The sequence below is a fragment of the Pristiophorus japonicus genome, chromosome 2, assembly GCF_044704955.1.
Source record: "Pristiophorus japonicus isolate sPriJap1 chromosome 2, sPriJap1.hap1, whole genome shotgun sequence".
Taxonomy (NCBI): domain Eukaryota; kingdom Metazoa; phylum Chordata; class Chondrichthyes; family Pristiophoridae; genus Pristiophorus; species Pristiophorus japonicus.
Window position 1 is genome coordinate 317731675 of NC_091978.1, and position 23856 is coordinate 317755530.

At 42.6% G+C, this 23856-nt stretch overlaps 1 protein-coding gene across 1 annotated transcript in view; it reads left to right on the plus strand.

The window, feature by feature from the left end:
• Positions 1-23856, plus strand: part of kiaa1109 (KIAA1109 ortholog) — a 523818-nt gene that overhangs the window by 440600 nt on the left and 59362 nt on the right. The window contains exons 70-73 of the mRNA XM_070862493.1: positions 3694-3897; positions 4649-4828; positions 10454-10591; positions 19777-20028. Coding sequence (XP_070718594.1) covers positions 3694-3897; positions 4649-4828; positions 10454-10591; positions 19777-20028 — 774 coding nt within the window. The remainder of the gene's footprint in view (positions 1-3693; positions 3898-4648; positions 4829-10453; positions 10592-19776; positions 20029-23856) is intronic.

Consider the following 23856-nt stretch of genomic DNA (forward strand, 5'->3'; position numbering starts at 1 on the left):
CGTTCGCAATCTTGGTGTCGTATTTGTCTCCAAGAGGAGCTTCCACATCCACTCCATCACCAAGACCGCCTATTTCCACTCCCATAATATCGCCCATCTCCACCCCTGCCTCAGCTCATCTGCTGGTGAAACCCTCATTCATGCCTTTATTACTTCTAGACTTAACTATTCCAATGCTGTCATGGCTGGACTCCCATCCTCCACTCTCCATAAACTTGAGCTCATCCAAAACTCTGCTGCTGCCCATATCCGAACTCGCACCAAGTCCTGATCAGCCCATCACCCTGTGCTCGCTGAGCTACATTGGTTCACAGTCAAGAAACACTTCTATTTTAAAATTCTTTCTTTGTTTTCAAATCCTTCCATGCCCTCACCCCTCCCTATCTTTGTAATCTCCTCCAGCCCTACATAGAAAATAGGTGCAGGAGTAGGCCATTCAGCCCTTCGAGCCTGCATCACCATTCAATAAGATCATGGCTGATCATTCACCTCACTACCCCTTTCCTGCTTTCTTTCCATACCCCCCCTGATCCCGTTAGCCGCAAAGGCCATATCTAACTCCCTCTTGAATACATCTAATGAACTGGCATCAACAACTCTCTCTAGTACAGAATTCCACAGGTTAACAACTCTCTGAGTGAAGAAGTTTCTCCTCATCTCAGTCTTAAATGGCTTACCCCTTATCCTTAGACTGTGACCCCTGGTTCTGGACTACCCCAACATCGGGAACATTCTTCCTGCATCTAACCTGTCCAGGTCCGTCAGAATTTTATATGTTTCTATGAGATCCCCTCTCATTCATCTAAACTCCAGTGAATTCAGGCCCAGTCGATCCAGTTTCTCTTCGTATGTCAGTCCAGCCATCCCGGGAATCAGTCTGGTGAACCTTTGCTGCACTCCCTCAATAGCAAGAACATCCTTTCTCCGATTAGGAGACCAAAACTGAATACAATATTCCAGGTGAGGCCTCACTAAGGCCCTGTACAACTGCAGTAAGACCTCCCTGCTCCAATACTCAAATCCCCTAGCTATGAAGGCCAACATGCCATTTGCCGCCTTCACTGCCTGCTGTACCTGCATGCCAACTTTCAATGACTGATGTACCATGACACCCAGGTCTCGCTGCACCTCCCCTTCTCCTAACCTGTCACCATTCAGATAATATTTTGCCTTTATGTTTTTGCCATCAAAGTGGATAACCTCACATTTATCCACATTATACTGCATCTGCCATGCATTTGCCCACTCACCTAACCTGTCCAAGTCACCCTGCAGCCTCTTAGCATCCTCCTCACAGCTCACGCTGTCACCCAGCTTTACTGTCATCTGCAAACTTAGAGATATTACACTCAATTCCTTCATCTAAATCATTGATGTATATTGTAAATATCTGGGGTCGCAACACTGAGCCCTGCGACACCCCACTACTCACTACCTGCCATTTTGAAAAGGACCCGTTTATCCCGACTCTCTGCTTCCTGTCTGCCAACCAGTTCTCTATCCACCTCAATACATTACCCCCAATACCATGTGCTTTAATTTTGCACACCAATCTCTTGTCAAATGCCTTTTGAAAGTCCAAATACACCACATCCACTAGTTCTCCCTTTTCCACTCTACTAGTTACATCCTCAAAAAATTCTAGAAGATTTGTCGAGCATGATTTCCCTTTCATAAATCCATGCTGACTTGGACCGATCCTGTCACTGTTTTCCAAATGCGCTGCTATTTCATCTTTAATAATTGATTCCAACATTTTCCCCACGACCGATGTCAGGATAATCAGTCGAAAATTCCCCATTTTCTCTCCCTCCTTTTTTAAAAAGTGGGGTTACATTAGCTACCCTCCAGTCCATAGGAACTGATCCTGAGTCGATAGACTGCTGGAAAATGATCACCAATGAACCCACTAGGGCCACTTCCTTAAGTACTCTGCGATGCAGACTATCAGGCCCTGGGGATTTATCGGCCTTCAATCCCATCAATTTCCCTAACACAATTTCCTGACTAAAAAGGATTTCTTTCAGTTCTTCTCGGTCCCTAGTATTTCCGGAAGGTTATTTGTGTCTTCCTTCGTAAAGACAGAGCCAAAGTATTTGTTCAACTGGTCTGCCATTTCTTTGTTCCCCATTATAAATTCACCTAATTCTGACTGCAAGGGACGTACGTTTGTCTTCACTAATCTTTTTTTCTTCACATATCTATCGAAGCTTTTGCAGTCAGTTTTTATATTCCCAGCAAGCTTCCTTTCATACTCTATTTTCCCCCTCCTAATTAAACCCTTTGTCCTTCTCTGAAAGCTCTGCACTTGACCAGTTCTGGCCTCTTTAATTGCTCCACCATTGGTGTCCATGCCCCAAGCTCTGGAATTTCCTCCCTAAACCTCTCCGCCTGATTGCCTCTCTCTCGCTCATCCTTTAAAACATCCCTTAAAACTAACCTCTTTGACCAAGCTTTTGGTCATCTGTCTAAATATCTCCTTATGCAGCTCGGTGGCCAATTTTGTTTGATAACATTCCTGTGAAGCACCTTGTCATATTTTACTACTTTAAAGGTATAAGTGCAAGGTTTTTTTGTACTAGTCTTCAGTCTCTCAGCCTCAACTAGTGACCTATTCTTTAACAGCTGATGGTGATTGAATAGTCTAAATTTTGGCATTTGACAAGTGTGGAAGCCAAATGACATGCCATTGACATGCACTGAATCAGACCTTATTCACGTAAAGCATGGACAGATGATATGCATGTGTTTTCTCTGGGTTAGGAATTTAAGTTGAGTCCCAAATAGGAGCTATATTTATACAGTGAAGGGAAAAGTCACTTGACCTAAATAAAAAGCTTCTTAAAAATGTGTTGCTAGGTGACTTTTTGTTGCTGATTGACACATATCTGAATATTGAGGCAGTCGAACAGTGAGAAAAAACAATCTATCTGTGGTTTCTTGCCCGTTATGAAGGAATTACACTATTCAGATTTTGGAATGCTAGAAAAATCCACTTAAGCCATAAAATTCAATCCTATATTTCCACTGACTTGATTCTCTCGCTTTTATCCAATTGTATTGCTATGATATATATTCTCTTCCTCTTATCATGGCACAGGAAGCAACCCATTTCTTCCACTGCTTTACATCCTACAGATTGTGCTTTGGGTTGTTTCTATAACTAAGTCCTTTATTACGTGGACAGATCGTTAGCCATAACTCCTACAAGGAGAGGTAACGAGATGCGATGGGGGGGTTGCCACTTCACTTCTAGCAGATGCCAAATGGGTTTTATATTGCTCAATGAACTCTGTTAAAAATTATTAAAGGTGGCCACATGACTTCATGCAGACCCAAGTAAAAGCTTAAGAGGAGCAGTATTTTTATTTTTCTTAATTTTTTGGGCTTGTTATCTGTTGGGTAATTTCTTTTTTTCTTAAAAAGGGATAGTTGCACTTAGTGAGTGATCCCACTGTGTTGATTTGCAACTGTTCAACAAATGTAATAATCACTGATTAAATAATTTTCAAGATTAGGAATAATGAAAGTCGCTTGTCCTGATTTAATGAAACCTTATAGCCTTAAGCTAATCCCAAAATAAAATATCGAGCATCAATTAGCCTTCAGACATTCTAAATGCACGGAATATGAATGACTCTGATCTGATTATCATTTACACTCTTGCGTTAATCAACTAACTTCTCTTTGAAGGTACGTCAACTGGATTTGGAAGCCCTCTTGGAAGAAGCCGACATAGCAGTAGTCAATCTGATCTTTCTTACTCCAGCCCTGCTGCATCAGGCTTGAGCTTTACAGCTTGTATGTCAGATTTCTCCCTATATGTTTTTCATCCATATGGAACTGGCAAGCAGAAAACAACAGTCACTGGCCTGACTCCTGGATCAAGTGCTCCTGGTAAAAAGACCCAATATAGTTTCTGTTGCTTATGTGTAACAGTGTTATTGTACTGCTTTTATAAGATCTGTTGTGTAATAACGATATTTTTGCTGTGCTTAGTAAAGGTTTTAAGTTTTAAAACTAGTTGTTATAAAAATAGTATTCTAGTTTGTGATGGGTTACCATTATAATAAATACTTGTCCAATCTTCTATATGTTCAGGCAGTTTATTAAAAAAAAATACAAAGTGGTATGGTCAGTTTAGATTCTTGATAAAATAATTACATATGTACATAAATGTCTGTTTCCAATGTAAGCATTTGTCTAGCATGTATATTTGTTATCTCTACATACAACCGCAGAAGCTGAAGCTTGTACACTGCTGGAGTGCTGAGGCAAAGGCAAAGAATGTAGGAATTGAAATTTTTATTACGTTTTATTGTAATAGGCGCTGCAGTGAGTTAATACATAGCTGAACACCATGATGTGGTACTGCTTGAATTCTCATCTATGGTACTTCACATGGTGAGTACCAGATTGTAGCTAAGTAATTTTGGCAGGGTGGTAAAGGAGGAAAGAGGATTGAGTGAGGGTATGTAATTCAATCCTCATGCACTTTCAGCACTGAAGAGACAGGTTATCAATCAACTTCCTGGATTGGGGAGTGGAACATGACAAGGGAAGTCCTAGCGTAGCAAGATGGAATAACTTTTAATATTGGAACGGGAAAGGAAATAAATAATCTCTCCATTAATTTCTCATGCTATAGGTACTGTTGATGAAGAAGCCAGTTCCGTCACGGGCCGTAAGGATTCTCTGAGTATTAACCTTGAATTTGTGAAAGTCAGCTTGTCCAGAATGAGGCGATCTGGCGGGGGTTCATTGTTTGACAACCAAACACCAATCAAAATTAACAACAAGATGGAAACCACTCTAATTAATATCTCTGGTACAACAAACAATTTTACTGATTTTTGCTTAAGTTTAATAGAATTGTTTTCAATAACCTTTTATGATTTTATATTTTATGGAGATCAGAGATACTCAGGCTAATAAGTCAAGGGGAGGAACTTAGTGGATTTAATATAAGTAAAAACATATGGTAATGGAGACGCTAATGGAACTTGAGATAGACAAATCTCCAGGATCTGATGGTTTCCACTCCAGTGTTTTGAAAGAAATAGGTGAGAAAATTGCAAGTCAGTAGTTATAATTTTCTGTGGATGCTGGGTCAATTGAAATTTTCAAGATGGAGGTTGATAGATTTTTGTTTGGTCAGGGTATCCAGAGATATTGAATAAAAACGGATAAATGGACTTGCAATACAGATCATCCATTTTCCAATTAAGTAATGGAACTTGCTTGAGGGGATGACTGGCCTACTTCTATGTTCCTATATTTCACTAATCTAAAAGACTCAATAATTCTTCAAGGAGAAAAGTCCCATGACATGTTGAGTGCCACAAGTGGAATAAATTGGATACTCCACTATTCTCCGTCGCATATTCTGACCGTACAAAAGGTGTGAGCATAATTATGTTACAAGTCAAGTATCCAATGAGAATTATTAGAAATGTGTGTTAATTCCCCCTTCTCCCCCCCCCCCCCATTTTATAAAGTGAAATAACACACAAGAACACAAAAACTAGGAGCAAGAGTAAGCCATTTGATCCCTTGAGCCTGCTCCTCCATTTAATAAGATCATAGCTGATCTGATCATGGACTCAGTTCCATTTCCCTGCCTGCTCCCCATAACCCTTATCGCTCAAAAATCAGTCTATCTCCGCCAAATATATTCAATGACCCAGCCTCCACAGCTCTCTGGGGCAGTGAATTCCACAGATTTACAACTCTGAGAGAAGAAATTCCTCCTCATCTCAGTTTTAAATGGGCGGCCCCTTATTCCAAGACTATGCCCCCTAGTTTTAGTTTCCCCCATGAGTGGAAATATACTCTCTGCATCCATCTTGTCCAGCCCTCTCATTATCTTTATATGTTTCGATCAGATCACCTCTCATTCTTCTGAACTCCACTGAGTATAGACCCAACCTACTCAACCTATCTTCATAAGTCAACCCCCTCATCTCCGGAATCAACCTAGTGAACCTTCTCTGTACAGCTTCCAATGCAAGTATATCCTTGCTAAAATATGGAGACCAAAACTCCACGCAGTACTCCAGGTGTGGCCTCACCAATACCCTGTACAGTTGTAGCAGGACTCCTCTGCTTTTATACTCTATCCCCTTTGCAATAAAGGCCAACATTCCATTTGTCTTCCTGATTACTTACTGTACCTGCATATTAACTTTTTGTGCTTCATGCACAAGGACGTCCAAGTCCCTCTGTACTGAAGCACTTTGCAATTTTTCTCCATTTAAATTATAATTTGCTTTTCTATTTTTTCTGCCAAAGTCGATAACCTCACATTTTCCTACATTATACTCCATCTGCCAAATTTTTGCCCTCTCACTTAGCCTGTCTATATCCCTTTGCAGATTTTTTGTGTCCTCCTCACAATTTGCTTTCCCACCCATCTTTGTGTCATCAGCAAACTTGGTTACATTACACTCAATCCTTTCTTCCAAGTCATTAATATAGATTGTAAATAGTTGAGGCCCCCGCACCGAACCCTGCTTCTAACTCTAGTTACTGATTGCCAACAATATCCCGACTCTCTGTTTTCTGTTTTGGCATCAATCCATGCCAAAATATTACCCCCAACCCCGTGAACTTTTATCATGTGCAGTAACCTTTTATGTGGCCCTTTATCGAATGTCTTCTGGAAATCCAAATACACCACATTCACTGATTTCCCCTTATCCACTCTGCTCGTTACATCCTCGAAGAACTCCAGCAAATTTGTCAAACATTATTTCCCTTTCATAAAACCATGCTGACTCTGCTTGATTGAATTATACTTTTCCAAATGTCTTGCTACTGCTTCCTTAATAATGGACTCCAGCATTTTCCCAATGACAGATGTTTGGCTAACCGGTCTATAGATTCCTGCTTTCTGTCTGCCTCCTTTTTGAAATAGGGGCATTACATTTGCAGTTTTCCAATCCGCTGGGACCTCCCCAGAATCCAGGGAATTTTGGTAGATTACAACCAATGCATCCACTATCTCTGCGGCCACTTCTTTAAGGACCCTAGGGTGCAAGCCATCAGGTCTGCTTTTAATCCCATTATTTTACCGAGTACTACTACTTTAGTGATAATGATTGTATTAAGTTCCTCCCTCCATATAGCCCCTTGAATATCCCCTATTGGGATGTTTTTAGTGTCTTCTACTGTGAAGGCCGATACAAAATATTTGTTCAAAGTCTGTGACATTTCTCTGTTCCCCATTATTAATTCCCCAGTCTCATCCTCTAGGGGACCAACATTTATTTTAGCCGCACTTTTCCTTTTTATGTACCTGTAGAAATTCGTATTATCTGTTTTTATATTTCGTGCTAGTTTACTTTCATAATCTATCTTCCCTCTCAAGGGCTCAATTTTCCCCAGTGATTTGCGCCGTTTTTTTTGGAGCAGGCTGCTTTTTCTGGCCTAACTTAAAAATCCACAGATTCCACAATCAATTTGCACCAGCGTAACTCATTTAGTTACGATTTCTTTTAGGTAAGTTTTTTTTTTCATCCCAAGCGGCGTAACCAACCACCTATGCCAATTCTGGCCATTTAGGGAACTTTGGCCAGCTGATAGTTACTCCATATCTGCTTAGGCCAGCGTATGTGGCCTCTCCAGAAAACCCTTGCGGAGAATTAAAGAAACCGACACAGGTAAGTAAATCGGAGGAGACCATTCGGGGCCAGGGTCGGCGGGGGAGGGAGCAAACGGACCGGGAAGCTTGGAATTAAGTAGGGAGAACTAACGGTTCAACTCCTTCAGTCCAATTAAATATACTTTGCCACGTTATCGGAGGTTGCCCCCCCCCCTCTCCCAGAGACGGTAAGATCTCCGAGTAGGCCCAACAATAATAAAACAAGAAGTCCGATTTGGTTGTCCTAACAAGTTATAATAATTAAGGGGTCCTCCCACGCGACCAAACCTTTGATCCACAACACAGTGGAGCCATATAAAAATTAAAATTATAAAAAATAATAATCAGCTGTTTCGGCCATATACAGACAGGCTCCAACAAGCAGCGGCAGACAAACAGTCGATTCAACGGCAGTAAATAAGCAGCGGACCCAATCTCCACTGATTTTAAAAGCTGCATTAAATCAACTTCTCCCCCAGACAATTTAAATATAGTTTACAAAAGTATAAATTAGTAAAGTTATAAAATCGGGACACAGACTCACAGACAACCTGCAGCGTGCTGGGACGAATCAGCATTCGGTCCAACAGTGGATACAACTCGCCAGTTCCAGCAGACTCTTTAAAAATGGCCAATTGCCAACTCGGAGCTGTACTGCACATGCGCGTCCATTACAGCGACGTCAAAAACGTATGTTTTTTTCTCCCGCGCATATGCAGAAGGCCTGGCTGCGTTTTTCAACGCAGACAGCAGGCGCCACCCCTGAAGCGACTGGACACACTGCGCAGCTCTGGATTGCAGTTTAAATATCGGGGAAAGTTAGTACAATTATTTCTGGCGCATTTCTGGACCTAAAAACCTGGCGTAACTCTGGCAATATGCCAGAAAGTGGGCTTGGGCAAAATTGAGCCCTTTATTATTTTTTTCGTCGTTCTTTGCTGTCTTTTAAAAGTTTCCCAATCCTCTGGCCTCCCACTAGTCTTGGCCACATTATATGCCCTGGTTTTCAATTTTATACCATCTCTTATTTCCTTAGTTAGCCACGGATGGTTATCCTTTCTCTTACCACCTTTCCTTCCCATTGAGATATATTTGTGTTGAGAGTTATGAAATAGCTCCTTAAATGTCTGCCACTGCTCATCAACCATCCCACTCTGTAATCCATTTTCCCAGTCCACTTTAGCCAATTCTGCCTTCATACTTTTGTAGTCTCCTTTATTTAAGCTTAGGACACTGGTTAGAGATCCAAATTTCTCATCCTTCAACTATGTTATGGTCATTCATTCCTAGAGGATCCTTTACTCGAAAATCATTTATTAATCCTGTCTCATTACACAGTATCAGATCTAAGATAGCCTGCTTCCCTGGTTGGTTCCGCAACGTACTGTTCAAGGAAACTATCCCGGATACACTCTATGAACTCTTCCTCAAGGCTACCCTGGCCAATTTGCTTTGTCCAATCAATGTGAAGGTTAAAATCTCCCATGATTATTGCCGTTCCTTTTTTACAAGCCTCCATTATTTCTTGATTTATACTCCGTCCACTGTTAGGGGCCTATGGACAGCGCCCACCAGCGACTTTATCCCATTATTATTCCTTATTTCCAACCAAACTGATTCAACATCTTGATCTTCGAAGACAATATCGTTTCTCAATAACGCACTGATCTCATCCTTTATTAACAGAGCTACCCCACCTCCGTTTCCTTTCTGTCTGTCCTTCCAAATTGTTAAATACCCCATAATATTTAGTTCCCAGCCTTGATCGCCTTGCAACCACATCTCTGTAATGATTATCAGATCATACCCATTTGTATCTATTTGTGCCATCAACTCATCTATTTTGTTATGAATGCTGCGTGCATTCAGATAAAGAGCTTTTAAACCTCCCCATACAAGTTGATTTTGTGAAAATTCCTATTTTTAAACCAGGGGTCACAGTCTAAGGATAAGGGGTAATCCATTTAGGACCGAGATGAGGAGAAACTTCTTCACCCAGAGAGTGGTGAACCTATGGAATTCTCTACCACAGAAAGTTGTTGAGGCCAATTCACTAAATATATTCAAAAAGGAGTTAGATGTTGTCCTTACTACTAGGAGGATCAAGGGGTATGGCGAGAAAGCAGGAATGGGGTACTGAAGTTGCATGTTCAGCCATGAACTCATTGAATGGCGGTGCAGGCTCGAAGGGCCGAATGGCCTACTCCTGCACCTATTTTCTCTGTTTCTAAACACAAAATTTAGATAGTTTTTCCCATGCTGAGTCTTTAAACTAGTTTTAAAAAGCTTATCTCATGCAAAAAAAAAATTGAAGAACTGAATGTATCACCAAATTCATAATTGGCTGCTCTATGAAATTCTGATCTTAACTCTTGTATATCAAGCTAAATATGCCGGCTAGAGCCTGTAATAGTTAGAGAGAAGGGCAAAAGTATTTTTAATATCGCAACATATGATTGTTCGTGAGGAGAGCACCTTGTTATCAAAATATCACAAAAAAGGTGACAATACAGTTACATTTATTGCACAAGAATATTTATGCATGTTTTTAATTTTCTGTAACTCCTTTGTTTGCGTTGTGTGATAGAAATTTTGTGTTTTATTTTAATACTCCTAAATCATGTCAAAAATTAGAGGTAATTGAACCTACGAGCACAACAGGTTGTGCTTTTTTGAAAACCATTCTATGCCTTAGTCACCTGTGGTGAGGATAAAATGTTCGTTCTTAAATTAAAGCATTTCCTTTAGCAAGTTTATCTCGGCTTTTGATTTTAGAAAGAATGCAATGACTGTTTGCTTTTTGCTCTGCAGCTGTCTGTGATATAGGATCTGCTTCCTTCAAGTATGACATGCGCAGGCTTAGTGAGATTCTAGCCTTTCCAAGAGCCTGGTACAGAAGAAGTATTGCGAGGCGCCTCTTCCTAGGTGATCAGACAATCAATTTACCAGGTGAGTTTTTGTGGAAAAATCATGTACAGTTAAAAGTACTTATAGAAAACCAAATTAAGCAGCTTCACATTGACAACAGCTGAACTGGCTCAAATGAATGTTTATTTTTGTATTTATATTTTATTGGCTATTTCATTTGTTTTCTTTTTCTCTTTCCCTTATTTTCTTCCAAAAAGTTAGCTTTCTCCACATTCCACTTTATTCCTTAGCGATGTCTGTTAAGACTCACTATAATTGCCACTCCTCTGTGAACCCACGAGAGGGTGCAAGGGGAGGCATGGGCATTACAGGAGACTTGACCTGACGAAAAGAAATGAGCAACATAAGTACTTCAGGAATGGTGTCAAAACCACTGAGAAATGAAAGAGGCCAGTGGTTTTAGTAGACTTGATGTTCAAAATATTCAATCATTGCAAAATAGTAAACATGGAATGCTGAACCAAAACATTAGAGTACATATCAGAGGAAGTTGTGCTGTGCCCTGATCAGACCATACCAGGAATATTGTGTCCAGATGTCGTCACCAAGACCATGGAGGAAATGGAGAGAAAGATCACTCCTGCCAGAAGACTGAATTATGAGGAAAGATAAGAATCTTGGGCTTTTCAGCCTTGAAAAGAGGCAATTGAGAGTTGACCTTTCAAAGATATATTTGAAAGCAAATAGTATGGAAGACATAAATCTGTAGCACAAATAAACTGTGACAGTAAGTAAAGGAACATGGGTTCAAACTAGTAAAACACAAATTTAGAATTGACGTTAGGTAGTTCTTCATGCAGAGAGCATGACAGGCAGGGTAATGGGGTAAAAAGACTGGAGTTGTTTCAGAAACAGTTGGATGCTGTGATTAGAAGGCAGTAACATCATTTTGGATGAATGAGCTATGATGAGCCAAATGGCTTTCTTCATTTGAGCCTATCTTGTGGCATGCTTTCTTTCCTTCACTGTAGATGGTCTGGTAAAAGTTAAATACTGTTTCAATGAAAAAAGTGTTACAATACATGCCCTTAACAAATCAATATTTATCATAATCCCAAAAATATGGAAACTTCTGACTTGAAATTGATGGTTGCCTGGGACAGATTGTGTAGTCCAAACCGTGTTAATGAATATTTTAGTGAACTCCAATTTAAAAATAAACTCAAATATCTCTTTGTTCCTTGTTTATTCTTTATGCCACATAACACAGGATATTTCCATAGTGTTAGTGGCTGGATTTTAAATTTGCACCACATGTATGACTTTCTTCTGCTCTGCAATATATAAAATTTTATTCAGGGTCCATTAGGCTTTTTTCCCCCTCTGTCATCAGCAGCAGATAACACTCATCTGTAATGTCAGAAAAAGTTTAAATAGTTGTTAATTAGCTTCTTTGGTTCTGATTCATAGTTTGTAAGTTTTGGTGTTAAAAGCAAGGAAGTCTTGCTAGTTATACAGGGTATTGATGAGGCCACACCTGGAATACAGCATACAGTTTTGGATTCCATATTTAAGAAAGGATATACTTGCTTTGTAGGCAGTTCAGAGAAGGTTCACTGGAGATGAGAAGGTTGACTTGTGAGGAAAGGTTGAGTAGGTTTGGCCTCTACTCATTGGAATTCAGAAGAATGAGAGGTGATCTTATCGAAATGTATAAGATTATGAGGGGGCTTGACAAGGTGGATGCAGAGAGGATGTTTCCACTGATGGGGAGACTAGAAGCAGGGGCATAATCTTAAAATAAGGGGCTGCCTATTTACATAGAAACATAGAAAATAGGTGCAGGAGTAGGCTATTCGGCCCTTCGAGCCTGCACCACCATTCAATATGATCATGGCTGATCATGCACTTCAGTACCCCATTCCTGCTTTCTCTCCATATCCCTTGAGCCGTAAGGGCCACATCTAACTCCTTTTTGAATATATCTAACAAACTGGCCTCAACAACTTTCTGTGGTAGAGAATTCCACATGCTCACAATTCTCTGAGTGACGAGGTTTCTCCTCATCTCAGTCCTAAATGGCTTACCCCTTATCCTTAGACTGTGATCCCTGGTTCTCGACTTCCCCAACATCGGGAACTTTCTTCCTGCATCTAACCTGTCCAATCCCATCAGAATTTTATATGTTTCTATGAGATCCCCTCTCATTCTTCTAAATTCCATTGAATATAAGACTAGTCGATCCAATCTTTCTTCATATGTCAGTCCTGTCATCCCAGGAATCAGCCTGGTGAACCTTCGCTGCACTCCCTCAATAGCAAGAATGTCTTTCCTCAGATTAGGAGTTCAAAACTGCACACAATATTCAAGGTATGGCCTCACCAAGGGCCCTGTACAACTGTAGTAAGACCTCCCTGCTCTTATACTCAAATCTTCTTGCTATGAAGGCCAACATGCGATTTGCCGCCTTCACCGCCTGCTGCACCTGTATGCCAACTTTCAATGACTGATGCACCATGACACCCAGGCCTCGTTGCACCTCCCCTTTTCCTAATCTGTCACCATTCAGATAATCTGCCTTCCTGTTTTTACCTCCAAAGTGGATAACCTCACATTTATCTATATTATACCGCCATGTATTTGCCCACTCACCTAACCTGTCCAAGTCACCCTGCAGCCTCTTAGCATCCTCCTCACAGCCCACACTGCCACCCAGCTTAGTGTCATCTGCAAATTTGGAGATATTACATTCAATTCCTTCGTCGAAATCATTAATGTATATTGTAAATAGCTGGGGTCCCAGCACTGAAACTTGCGGTGCCCCATAGTCACTGCCCGCCATTCTGAAAAGAACCCGTTTATTCCTACTCTTTGCTTCCTGTCTGCCAACCAGTTCTCAATCCACGTCAGTACATTACCCCCAATACCATGTGGAAGAATTTCTTCTCTGAGGGTTGTAAATCTGTGGCATTCGCTACCTCAGAGTGCTGTGGAAGCTGGGATATTGAATGGATTTAAGACAGAGATAAACAGTTTCTTAAATGATAAGGGGTCATGGGGAGCGGCCAGGGAATTGGGCCCAAGTCCATGATCGGATCAGCCATGATCGTATTAAATGGCGGAGCAGGCTCGAGGGGCCGTATGGCCTACTCCTGCTCCTATGGTATGTTGCCTCCCTGGTGCAAGGGTCAAGGATGTCTCGGAGCGGGTGCAGGACATTCTGAAATGGGAGGGAGAACAGCCAGTTGTCGTCGTGCACATTGATACCAACGACATAGGTAAAAAAAGGGATGAGGTCCTACGAAACGAATTTAAGGAGCTAGGAGCTAAATTAAAAAGTAGGACCTCAAAAGTAGTAATCTCGGGATTGCTACCAGTGCCACGTGATAGTCAGAGTAGGAATCGCAGGATAGCGCAGATGAATACGTGGCTTGAGCAGTGGTGCAGCAGGGAGGGATTCAAATTCCTGGGGCATTGGGACCGGTTCTGGGGGAGGTGGGACCAGTACAAACCGGACGGTCTGCACCTGGGCAGGACCGGAACCAATGTCCTAGGGGGAGTGTTTGCTAGTGCTGTTGGGGAGGATTTAAACTAATTTGGCAGGGGGATGGGAACCAATGCAGGGAGACAGAGGGAAACAAAAAGGAGGCAAAAGCAAAAGACAGAAAGGAGATGAGGAAAAGTGGAGGGCGGAGAAACCCAAGGCAAAGAACAAAAAGGGCCACTGTACAGCAAAATTCTAAAAGGACAAAGGGTGTTAAAAAAACAAGCCTGAAGGCTTTGTGTCTTAATGCAAGGAGTATCCGCAATAAGGTGGATGAATTAATTGTGCAAATAGATGTTAATAAATATGATGTGATTGGAATTACGGAGACGTGGCTCCAGGATGATCAGGGCTGGGAACTCAACATTCAGGGGTATTCAACATTCAGGAAGGATAGAATAAAAGGAAAAGGAGGTGGGGTAGCATTGTTGGTTAAAGAGGAGATTAATGCAATAGTTAGGAAAGACATTAGCTTGGATGATGTGGAATCTATATGGGTAGAGCTGCAGAACACCAAAGGGCAAAAAACGTTAGTGGGAGTTGTGTACAGACCTCCAAACAGTAATAGGGATGTTGGGGAGGGCATCAAACAGGAAATTAGGGGTGCATGCAATAAAGGTGTAGCAGTTATAATGGGTGACTTTAATATGCACATAGATTGGGCTAGCCAAACTGGAAGCAATACGGTGGAGGAGGATTTCCTGGAGTGCATAAGGGATGGTTTTCTAGACCAATATGTTGAGGAACCAACTAGGGGGGAGGCCATCTTAGACTGGGTGTTGTGTAATGAGAGAGGATTAATTAGCAATCTCATTGTGCGAGGCCCCTTGGGGAAGAGTGACCACAATATGGTGGAATTCTGCATTAGGATGGAGAATGAAACAGTTAATTCAGAGACCATGGTCCAGAACTTAAAGAAGGCTAACTTTGAAGGTATGAGGCATGAATTGGCTAGGATAGATTGGCAAATGATACTTAGGGGGTTGACTGTGGATGGGCAATGGCAGACATTTAGAGACCGCATGGATGAATTACAACAATTGTACATTCCTGTCTGGCGTAAAAATAAAAAAGGGAAGGTGGCTCAACCGTGGCTATCTAGGGAAATCAGGGATAGTATTAAAGCCAAGGAAGTGGCATACAAATTGGCCAGAAATAGCAGCGACTCCGGGGACTGGGAGAAATTTAGAACTCAGCAGAGGAGGACAAAGGGTTTGATTAGGGCAGGGAAAATGGAGTACGAGAAGAAGCTTGCAGGGAACATTAAGGTGGATTGCAAAAGTTTCTATAGGTATGTAAAGAGAAAAAGGTTAGTAAAGACAAACGTATGTCCCCTGCAGTCAGAATCAGGGGAAGTCATAACGGGGAACAAAGAAATGGCAGACCAATTGAACAAGTACTTTGGTTCGGTATTCACTAAGGAGGACACAAACAACCTTCCGGATATAAAAGGGGTCAGAGGGTCTAGTAAGGAGGGGGAACTGAGGGAAATCTTTATTAGTCGTGAAATTGTGTTGGGGAAATTGATGGGATTGAAGGCCGATAAATCCCCAGGGCCTGATGGACTGCATCCTAGAGTACTTAAGGAGGTGGCCTTGGAAATAGCGGATGCATTGACAGTCATTTTCCAACATTCCATTGACTCTGGATCAGTTCCTATGGAGTGGAGGGTAGCCAATGTAACCCCACTTTTTAAAAAAGGAGGGAGAGAGAAAACAGGGAATTATAGACCGGTCAGCCTGACCTCAGTAGTGGGTAAAATGATGGAATCAATTATTAAGGATGTCATAGCAGTGCATCTGGAAAATGGTGACATGATAGGTCCAAGTCAGCATGGATTTGTGAAAGGGAAATCATGCTTGACAAATCTTCTGGAATTTTTTGAGGATGTTTCCAGTAAAGTGGACAAAGGAGAACCAGTTGATGTGGTATATTTGGACTTTCAGAAGGCTTTCGACAAGGTCCCACACAAGAGATTAATGTGCAAAGTTAAAGCACATGGGATTGGGGGTAGTGTGCTGACGTGGATTGAGAACTGGTTGTCAGACAGGAAGCAAAGAGTAGGAGTAAACGGGTACTTTTCAGAATGGCAGGCAGTGACTAGTGGGGTGCCGCAAGGTTCTGTGCTGGGGCCCCAGCTGTTTACATTGTACATTAATGATTTAGACGAGGGGATTAAATGCAATATCTCCAAATTTGCGGATGACACTAAGTTGGGTGGCAGTGTGAGCTGCGAGAAGGATGCTATTAGGCTGCAGAGTGACTTGGATAGGTTAGGTGAGTGGGCAAATGCATGGCAGATGAAGTATAATGTGGATAAATGTGAGGTTATCCACTTTGGTGGTAAAAACAGAGAGACAGACTATTATCTGAATGGTGACAGATTAGGAAAAGGGAAGGTGCAACGAGACCTGGGTGTCATGGTACATTAGTCATTGAAGGTTAGCATGCAGGTACAGCAGGTGGTTAAGAAAGCAAATGGCATGTTGGCCTTCATAGCGAGGGGATTTGAATACAGGGGCAGGGAGGTGTTGCTACAGTTGTACAGGGCCTTGGTGAGGCCACACCTGGAGTATTGTGTACAGTTTTGGTCTCCTAACTTGAGGAAGGACATTCTTGCTATTGAGGGAGTGCAGCGAAGATTCACCAGACTGATTCCCGGGATGGCGGGACTGACCTATCAAGAAAGACTGGATCAACTGGGCTTGTATTCACTGGAGTTCAGAAGAATGAGAGGGGACCTCATAGAAACGTTTAAAATTCTGACGGGTTTAGACAGGTTAGATGCAGGAAGAAGGTTCCCAATGTTGGGGAAGTCCAGAACCAGGGGTCACAGTCTGAGGATAAGGCGTAAGCCATTTGGGACCGAGATGAGGAGAAACTTCTTCACCCAGAGAGTGGTGAACCTGTGGAATTCTCGACCACAGAAAGTAGTTGAGGCCAATTCACTAAATATATTCAAAAGGGAGTTAGATGAAGTCCTTACTACTCGGGGGATCAAGGGTTATGGCGAGAAAGCAGGAAGGGGGTACTGAAGTTTCATGTTCAGCCATGAACTCATTGAATGGCGGTGCAGGCTAGAAGGGCTGAATGGCCTGCTCCTGCACCTATTTTCTATGTTTCTATGTTTCTATTTCTTATGTTCTTATCACCATTTCCATTTTGAGGGTATTGGCAGCTCCTAATTTAAAACATTTCATTGGTGTGGATCCTTCCCAGTGATCAATACGCTATCTTCCATCATATTTCAAGTATGAATTATGTTCCAGCTTAGTCATCATCATCATAGGCAGTCTCTTGGAATCGAGGAAGACTTGCTTCCACTCTTTGCATGAGTTCTTAGGTAGCTATACAGTCCAATGCGAGAACCACAGTCTCTGTCAAGGTGGGACAGATAGTCGTTGAGGGAACGGGTGGGCAGGGAGCCTGGTTTTCCGCATGCTCCTTCCGTTGCCTGCGCTTGATTTCTGCATGCTCTCGGCGACGATACTCGAGGAGCCCTCCCGGATGCACTTCCTCCACTTAGGGCAGTGTCAGTGGGGATGTCGCACTTTGTCAGGGAGTCTTTGTAATGTTTCCTCTGCCCGCCTTTGGCTCGTTTGCCGTGGACGAGTTCCGAGTAGAGCACTTGCTTTGGGAGTCTCGTGTCTGGCATGCAAACTATATGGCCTGCCCAGCGGAGCTGATCAAGTGTAGTCAGTGCTTCAATGCTGGGGATGTTGGCCTGGATGAGGACGCTAATGTTTGTGCATCTGTCCTCCCAGGGGATTTGTAGGATCTTGCAGAGACATCGCTGGTGGTATTTCTCCAGCGACTTGAGGTGTCTACTGTAAATGGTCCACGTGTCTGAGCCATACAGGAGGGCGGGTATTACTACGGCCCTGTAGACCATGAGCTTGGTGACAGTTTTGAGGGCCTGGTCTTCAAACACACTTTTTCTCAGGCAGCCAAAGGCTGCACTGGTGCACTGGAGGCGGTGTTGGATCTCGTCGTCAATGCCTGCTCTTGTTGGTAGGAGGCTCCCGAGATAAGGGAAGTGGTCCACGTTGTCCAGGGCCGCGCCATGGATCTTGATGTCTGGGGGGGGCAGTGCTGTGCGGCGAGGACAAGCTGGTGGAGGACCTTTGTCTTTCTGATGTTTATCGTAAGGCCCATGCTTTCATACGTCTCGGTAAATACGTCCACTATGTCCTGGAGTTCAGCCTCTGTGTGTGCACAGAAGCAGGCATCATCCGCGTACTGTAGCCCAACGACAGAGGTTGGAGTGGTCTTGGACCTGACCTGGAGACGGCAAAGGTTGAACAGGTTCCCACTGGTTCTGTAGTTACGTGATTTTTTAGTGATGTTGCCATTATTTTGGATCTTAATGCTGCATTTTCTAATCAGTGAATTAAAGGCATGCCAAGAATTAGATCTTATATACAGCAGACTGTGGAAAGATCACTTGTGACACAATTTTTTTAAAATTATGCTATTGTGCCATTAACTTAAAAAAAATAATTGGATAGATACTTGAAAAGGAAAAATTAGCACTGCTATGGGAAAAGAGCCGGGGAGTGGGATTAATTGCATAGCTCTTCAAAAAGCCAGCACATGCATGATAGGCCAAATGGCCTCCTGTGTTATAAGATTCTATAGGCCCGAAATTGATGGACTACCATCGGCTGTCTCCCTGGATTCTGGGCACTCTCCCCTCCAAGCAGGTTTAGTGACGTCCGCCCACCAGTGGGGAAAGAAGACCGCTGGGTACTGTCCGCTGGCATGCGCCAGCGTGCAACGCCCACAAGAGTCCTTCCGCCCGCTGTGTTGCCAGTTTGGTCCGAGTGGTCCTCCGCTCCAGCGGGGGAAAAGACCGCCGCGTGGAGGCAGGTCTTCCCTCAACGGTAAGTATGAAGACCGGAAAAAAAGGTTAGTCCACTTTTCTTTATTTCTTTTGCAGGGATTGAAGTGGATGGGGTCCCCTGAAGGATTTCTAGTGAGTTTTTTTTATTTTATCAGTTCCCCCCTCCCTTTGCTGTGGATTGCATTTGCCGCCCAGCATGGGAGCTACCGCCCAGAATCAGCATGCAAGGCCCATTTTTGCTGCCGGGCGGACTTTCCCACGTTTTTCCATGAAACTTCCGCCCAAACTATTGTCAGGATCTTAGCAGTCCTTTGGACGGTACTTGGGCGGAACTTAGCTTTCACCAAACTCGGGCCCTATGATTCTGAGATCCTATTTGTATGTTAAAGCTGAACTTTTTTTTAAAGAATAAAGATGGTTCTGACTACAAAAGATAATACAGGTTGAACCTCCCTTATCCAGAACTCCCTTATTCGGAACCACCCCCCATCCAGAACCATTCCTGGCCACTCCGACATGAACAAATTGAAGTCCTTCCTCGCTGCCGACTCCCGCAATCTCTGGCCTGGCCCCGCGATCCACCGCTCCCCTCCCCTGATCTCTCTGCCGCACTCCCATCCCCAAGCCAGCCAGCCCTGATATCCTGTTGCTCAGTACCTGCACCATCCTATTTAATGTGACCACCCCTCGTCCGCAAAAATCCCTTATCCAGAACATGCCAGGTCCCAAGGGTTCCGGATAAGGGAGGCTCAACCTGTATTGCACTTCCTTTTGTTATAGACGATTTGTTCATCTGTGTGAAGACTTAGTTTTATTAACGTTTATAAATGATCTATATTATTTTTTATGTTTTGGAATTTTTTTTTTAAACTTTAACAGCTTCTGGACCTGTGACTCCAGATTCCATTGAAAGCCAGCATCTTTCTCCTGAATCAACACGCAAGGCTTACTGGCGTACCTGGGAGCAATCGGCACAATCTTCCAGTTACTCACATGTAGCTCAAACAGCAAATGTCTTCAGTGATCACACAGCATCTAGCAGTACATCACCAGCTGGTCTGCTTCACAGTGTGAAATCCCCTTCAGCAGTCCGATCTAGGACTATCTCAGATTCATCTGCTCCAAGGAGAGGTACAGACACTTAGAAACATTGATAACAGTAGGTGTAGTGATGTTCAGTGTATCTATATATAGCTGTGTGCCCATATAGTATACTACTGAGTTGCAACCCTATATGTGCAATATTGCCAAATATATTAGTAAACCAAACATGCAGTCAAAGTTATTTTGTTGCATAGAGTGGAAATTATGCTTCTTTGTGTGGTATGCAGGAAGTGATATTGTTTGCTTTGTCTGCAACATGATTATTTTATAGGATTACATGGGACATATGCCACAGAAACCGACCATTCGACCCAACCAATCCATGCCGGCGTTTATGCTCCACTTGAGCCTCCTCCTGTCTTTCCTCATCTAAATCTATCAGCATAACCCTCTAATTCCCTTCTCCCTCATATGCTTGTCTAGCCCCCCCTTAAATGCGTCTATACTATTCGTTTCAACAACTCCGTGATAGCGAGTTTCACATTCTCACCACTCTTTGGGTAAAGAATTTTCTTCTGAATTCCCTATTGGATTTCTTGGTGATTATCTTGTATTGATTACCTCTAGTTATGCTCTTCCCCACAAGTGGAAACATTCTCTCTGTATCCACTCTATCAAAACCTTTCATTATTTTGAAGACCTCTATTAGGTCTTTTTTCAAGAGAAGAGACCCAGCCTGTTCATCCTTTCCTGATATCAATACTCTCTCATTTCTGGTATCATCCTTGTAAATCATATCTGCACTCTCGCTAGTGCCTCTATATCCTTTTTATAATATGGCAACCAGAACTGCACATAGTACTCCAAGATTTGATGAAGGTTGAGAATAACTTCCCTATTTTTCAATTCAATACCTATCGAAATAAACCCTAGTGCTTGGTTTGCTTTTTTTATGACGTTGCTAACCTGTGTCACAACTTTTAGTGATTTGTGTATTTGTAGAAAAATAGAAACATAGAAAATAGGTGCAGGAGTAGGCCATTCGGCCCTTCGAGCCTGCACCACCATTCAATGAGTTCATGGCTGAACATGCAACTTCAGTACCCCATTCCTGCTTTCTCGCCCTAATAGTAAGGACTACATCAAACTCCTTTTTGAATATAATTAGTGTTCAATTAGAATTGGCCTCAACAACTTTCTGTGGCAGAGAATTCCACAGGTTCACCACTCTCTGGGTGAAGAAGTCTCTCCTCATCTCTGTCCTAAATCGTTTACCCCTTATAATTAGACTGTGACCCCTGGTTCTGGACTTCCCCAATATTAATAAAAACATAAGAACATAAGAATTAGGAACAGGAGTAGGCCATCTAGCCCCTCGAGCCTGCTCTGCCATTCAACAAGATCATGGCTGATCTGGCCGTGGACTCAGCTCCACTTATCCGCCCGCTCCCCATAACCCGTAATTCCCTTATTGATTAAAAATCTATCCATCTGTGATTTGAATATATTCAATGGCTAGCCTCAACTGCTTACTTGGACAGAGAATTCCACAGATTCACAACTCTCTGGGAGAAGAAATTCCTTCTCAACTCGGTTTCAAATTGGCTCCTCCGTATTTTGAGGCTGTGCCCCCTAGTTCTAGTCTCCCCGACCAGTCGAAACAACCTCTCTGCCTCTATCCTGTCTATCCCTTTCATTATTTTAAATGTTTCTATAAGATCACCCCTCATCCTTCTGAACTCCAAGGAGTAAAGACCCACTCTACTCAATCTATGATCATAAGATAACCCCCTCATCTCCGGAATCAGCCTAGTGAATCGCCTCTGTACCCCCTCCAAAGCTAGTATATCCTTCCTTAAATAAGGTGACCAAAACTGCACGCAGTACTCCAGGTGCGGCCTCACCAATACCCTGTACAGTTGCAGCAGGACCTCCCTGCTTTTGTACTCCATCCCTCTCGCAATGAAGGCCAACATTCCATTCGCCTTCCTGATTACCTGCTGCACCTGCAAACTAACTTTTAGTGTTTCATGCACAAGGACCCCCAGGTCCCTCTGCACCGCAGCATGTTGTAATTTCTCCCCATTCAAATAATAATCCCTTTTACTGTTTTTTTTTCCAAGGTGGATGACCTCACATTTTCCGACATTGTATTCCATCTGCCAAACCTTAGCCCATTCGCTTAACCTATCTAAACCTCTCTGCAGCCTCTCTGTGTCCTCTACACAACCCGATTTCCCACTAATCTTTGTGTCATCTGCAAATTTTGTTACACTATACTCTGTCCTCTCTTCCAGGTCATCTATGTATATTGTAAACAGTTGTGATCCCAGCACCGATCCCTGTGGCACACCACTAACCACCGATTTCCAACCCGAAAAGGACCCATTTATCCCGACTCTCTGCTTTCTGCCAACCAGCCAATTCTCTATCCATGCTAATACATTTCTCTGACTCCGTGTACCTTTATCTTCTGCAGTAACCTTTTGTGTGGCACCTTATCGAATGCCTTTTGGAAATCTAAATACACCACATCCATCGGTACACCTCTATCCACCATGCTCGTTATATCCTCAATGAATTTCAGTAAATTAGTTACACATGATTTCCCCTTCATGAATCCATGTTGCGTCTGCTTGATTGCACTATTCCTATCTAGATGTCCCGCTATTTCTTCCTTAATGATAGCTTCAAGTATTTTCCCCACTACAGATGTTAAACTAACCGGCCTTTTGTCTGCCCCCTTTTTTAAACAAAGGCGTTACATTAGCTGCTTTCCAATCCGATGGTACCTCCCCAGAGTCCAGAGAATTTTGGTAGATTATAACGAATGCATCTGCTATAACTTCCGCCATCTCTTTTAATACCCTGGGATGCATTTCATCAGGACCAAGGGACTTGTCTACCTTGAGTCCCATTAGCCTGTCCAGCACTATCTCCCTAGTGATAGTGATTGTCTCAAGGTCCTCCCTTCCCACATTCCCGTGACCAGCAATTTTTGGCATGGTTTTTGTGTCTTCCACTGTGAAGACCAAAGCAAAATAATTGTTTAGGGTCTTAGCCATTTCCACATTTCCCATTATTAAATCCCCCTTCTCATCTTCTAAGGGACCAACATTTACTTTAGTCACTCTTTTCCGTTTTATATATCGGTAAAAGCTTTTACTATCTGTTTTTATGTTTGCGCAAGTTTACTTTCGTAATCTATCTTTCCTTTATTGCTTTCTTAGTCATTCTTTGCTGTCGTTTAAAATGTTCCCAATCTTCTAGTTTCCCACTAACCTTGGCCACCTTATACGCATTGGTTTTTAATTTGATACTCCCCTTTATTTTCTTGGTTATCCACGGCTGGTTATCCCTTCTCTTGCCGCCCTTCTTTTTCACTGGAATATATTTTTGTTGAGCACTATGAAAGAGCTCCTTAAAAGTCCTCCATTGTTCCTCAATTGTACCACCGTTTAATCTGTGTTCCCAGTCTACTTTAGCCAATTCTGCCCTCATCCCACTGTAGTCCCCTTTGTTTAAGCATAGTACGCTCGTTTGAGGCACTACTTCCTCACCCTCAATCTGTATTACAAATTCAACCATACTGTGATCACTCATTCCGAGAGAATCTTTTACTAGGAGATCGTTTATTATTCCTGTCTCATTACACAGGACCAGATCTAAGATAGCTTGCTCCCTTGTAGGTTCTGTAACATACTGTTCTAAGAAACAATCCTGTATGCATTCTATGAATTCCTCCTCAAGGCTACCCCGTGCGATTTGATTTGACCAATCGATATGTAGGTTAAAATCCCCCATGGTTACTGCCGTTCCTTTTTCACATGCCTCCATTATTCCCTTGATTATTGTCCGCCCCACCGTGAAATTATTATTTGGGGGCCTATAAACTACGCCCACCAGTGATTTTTT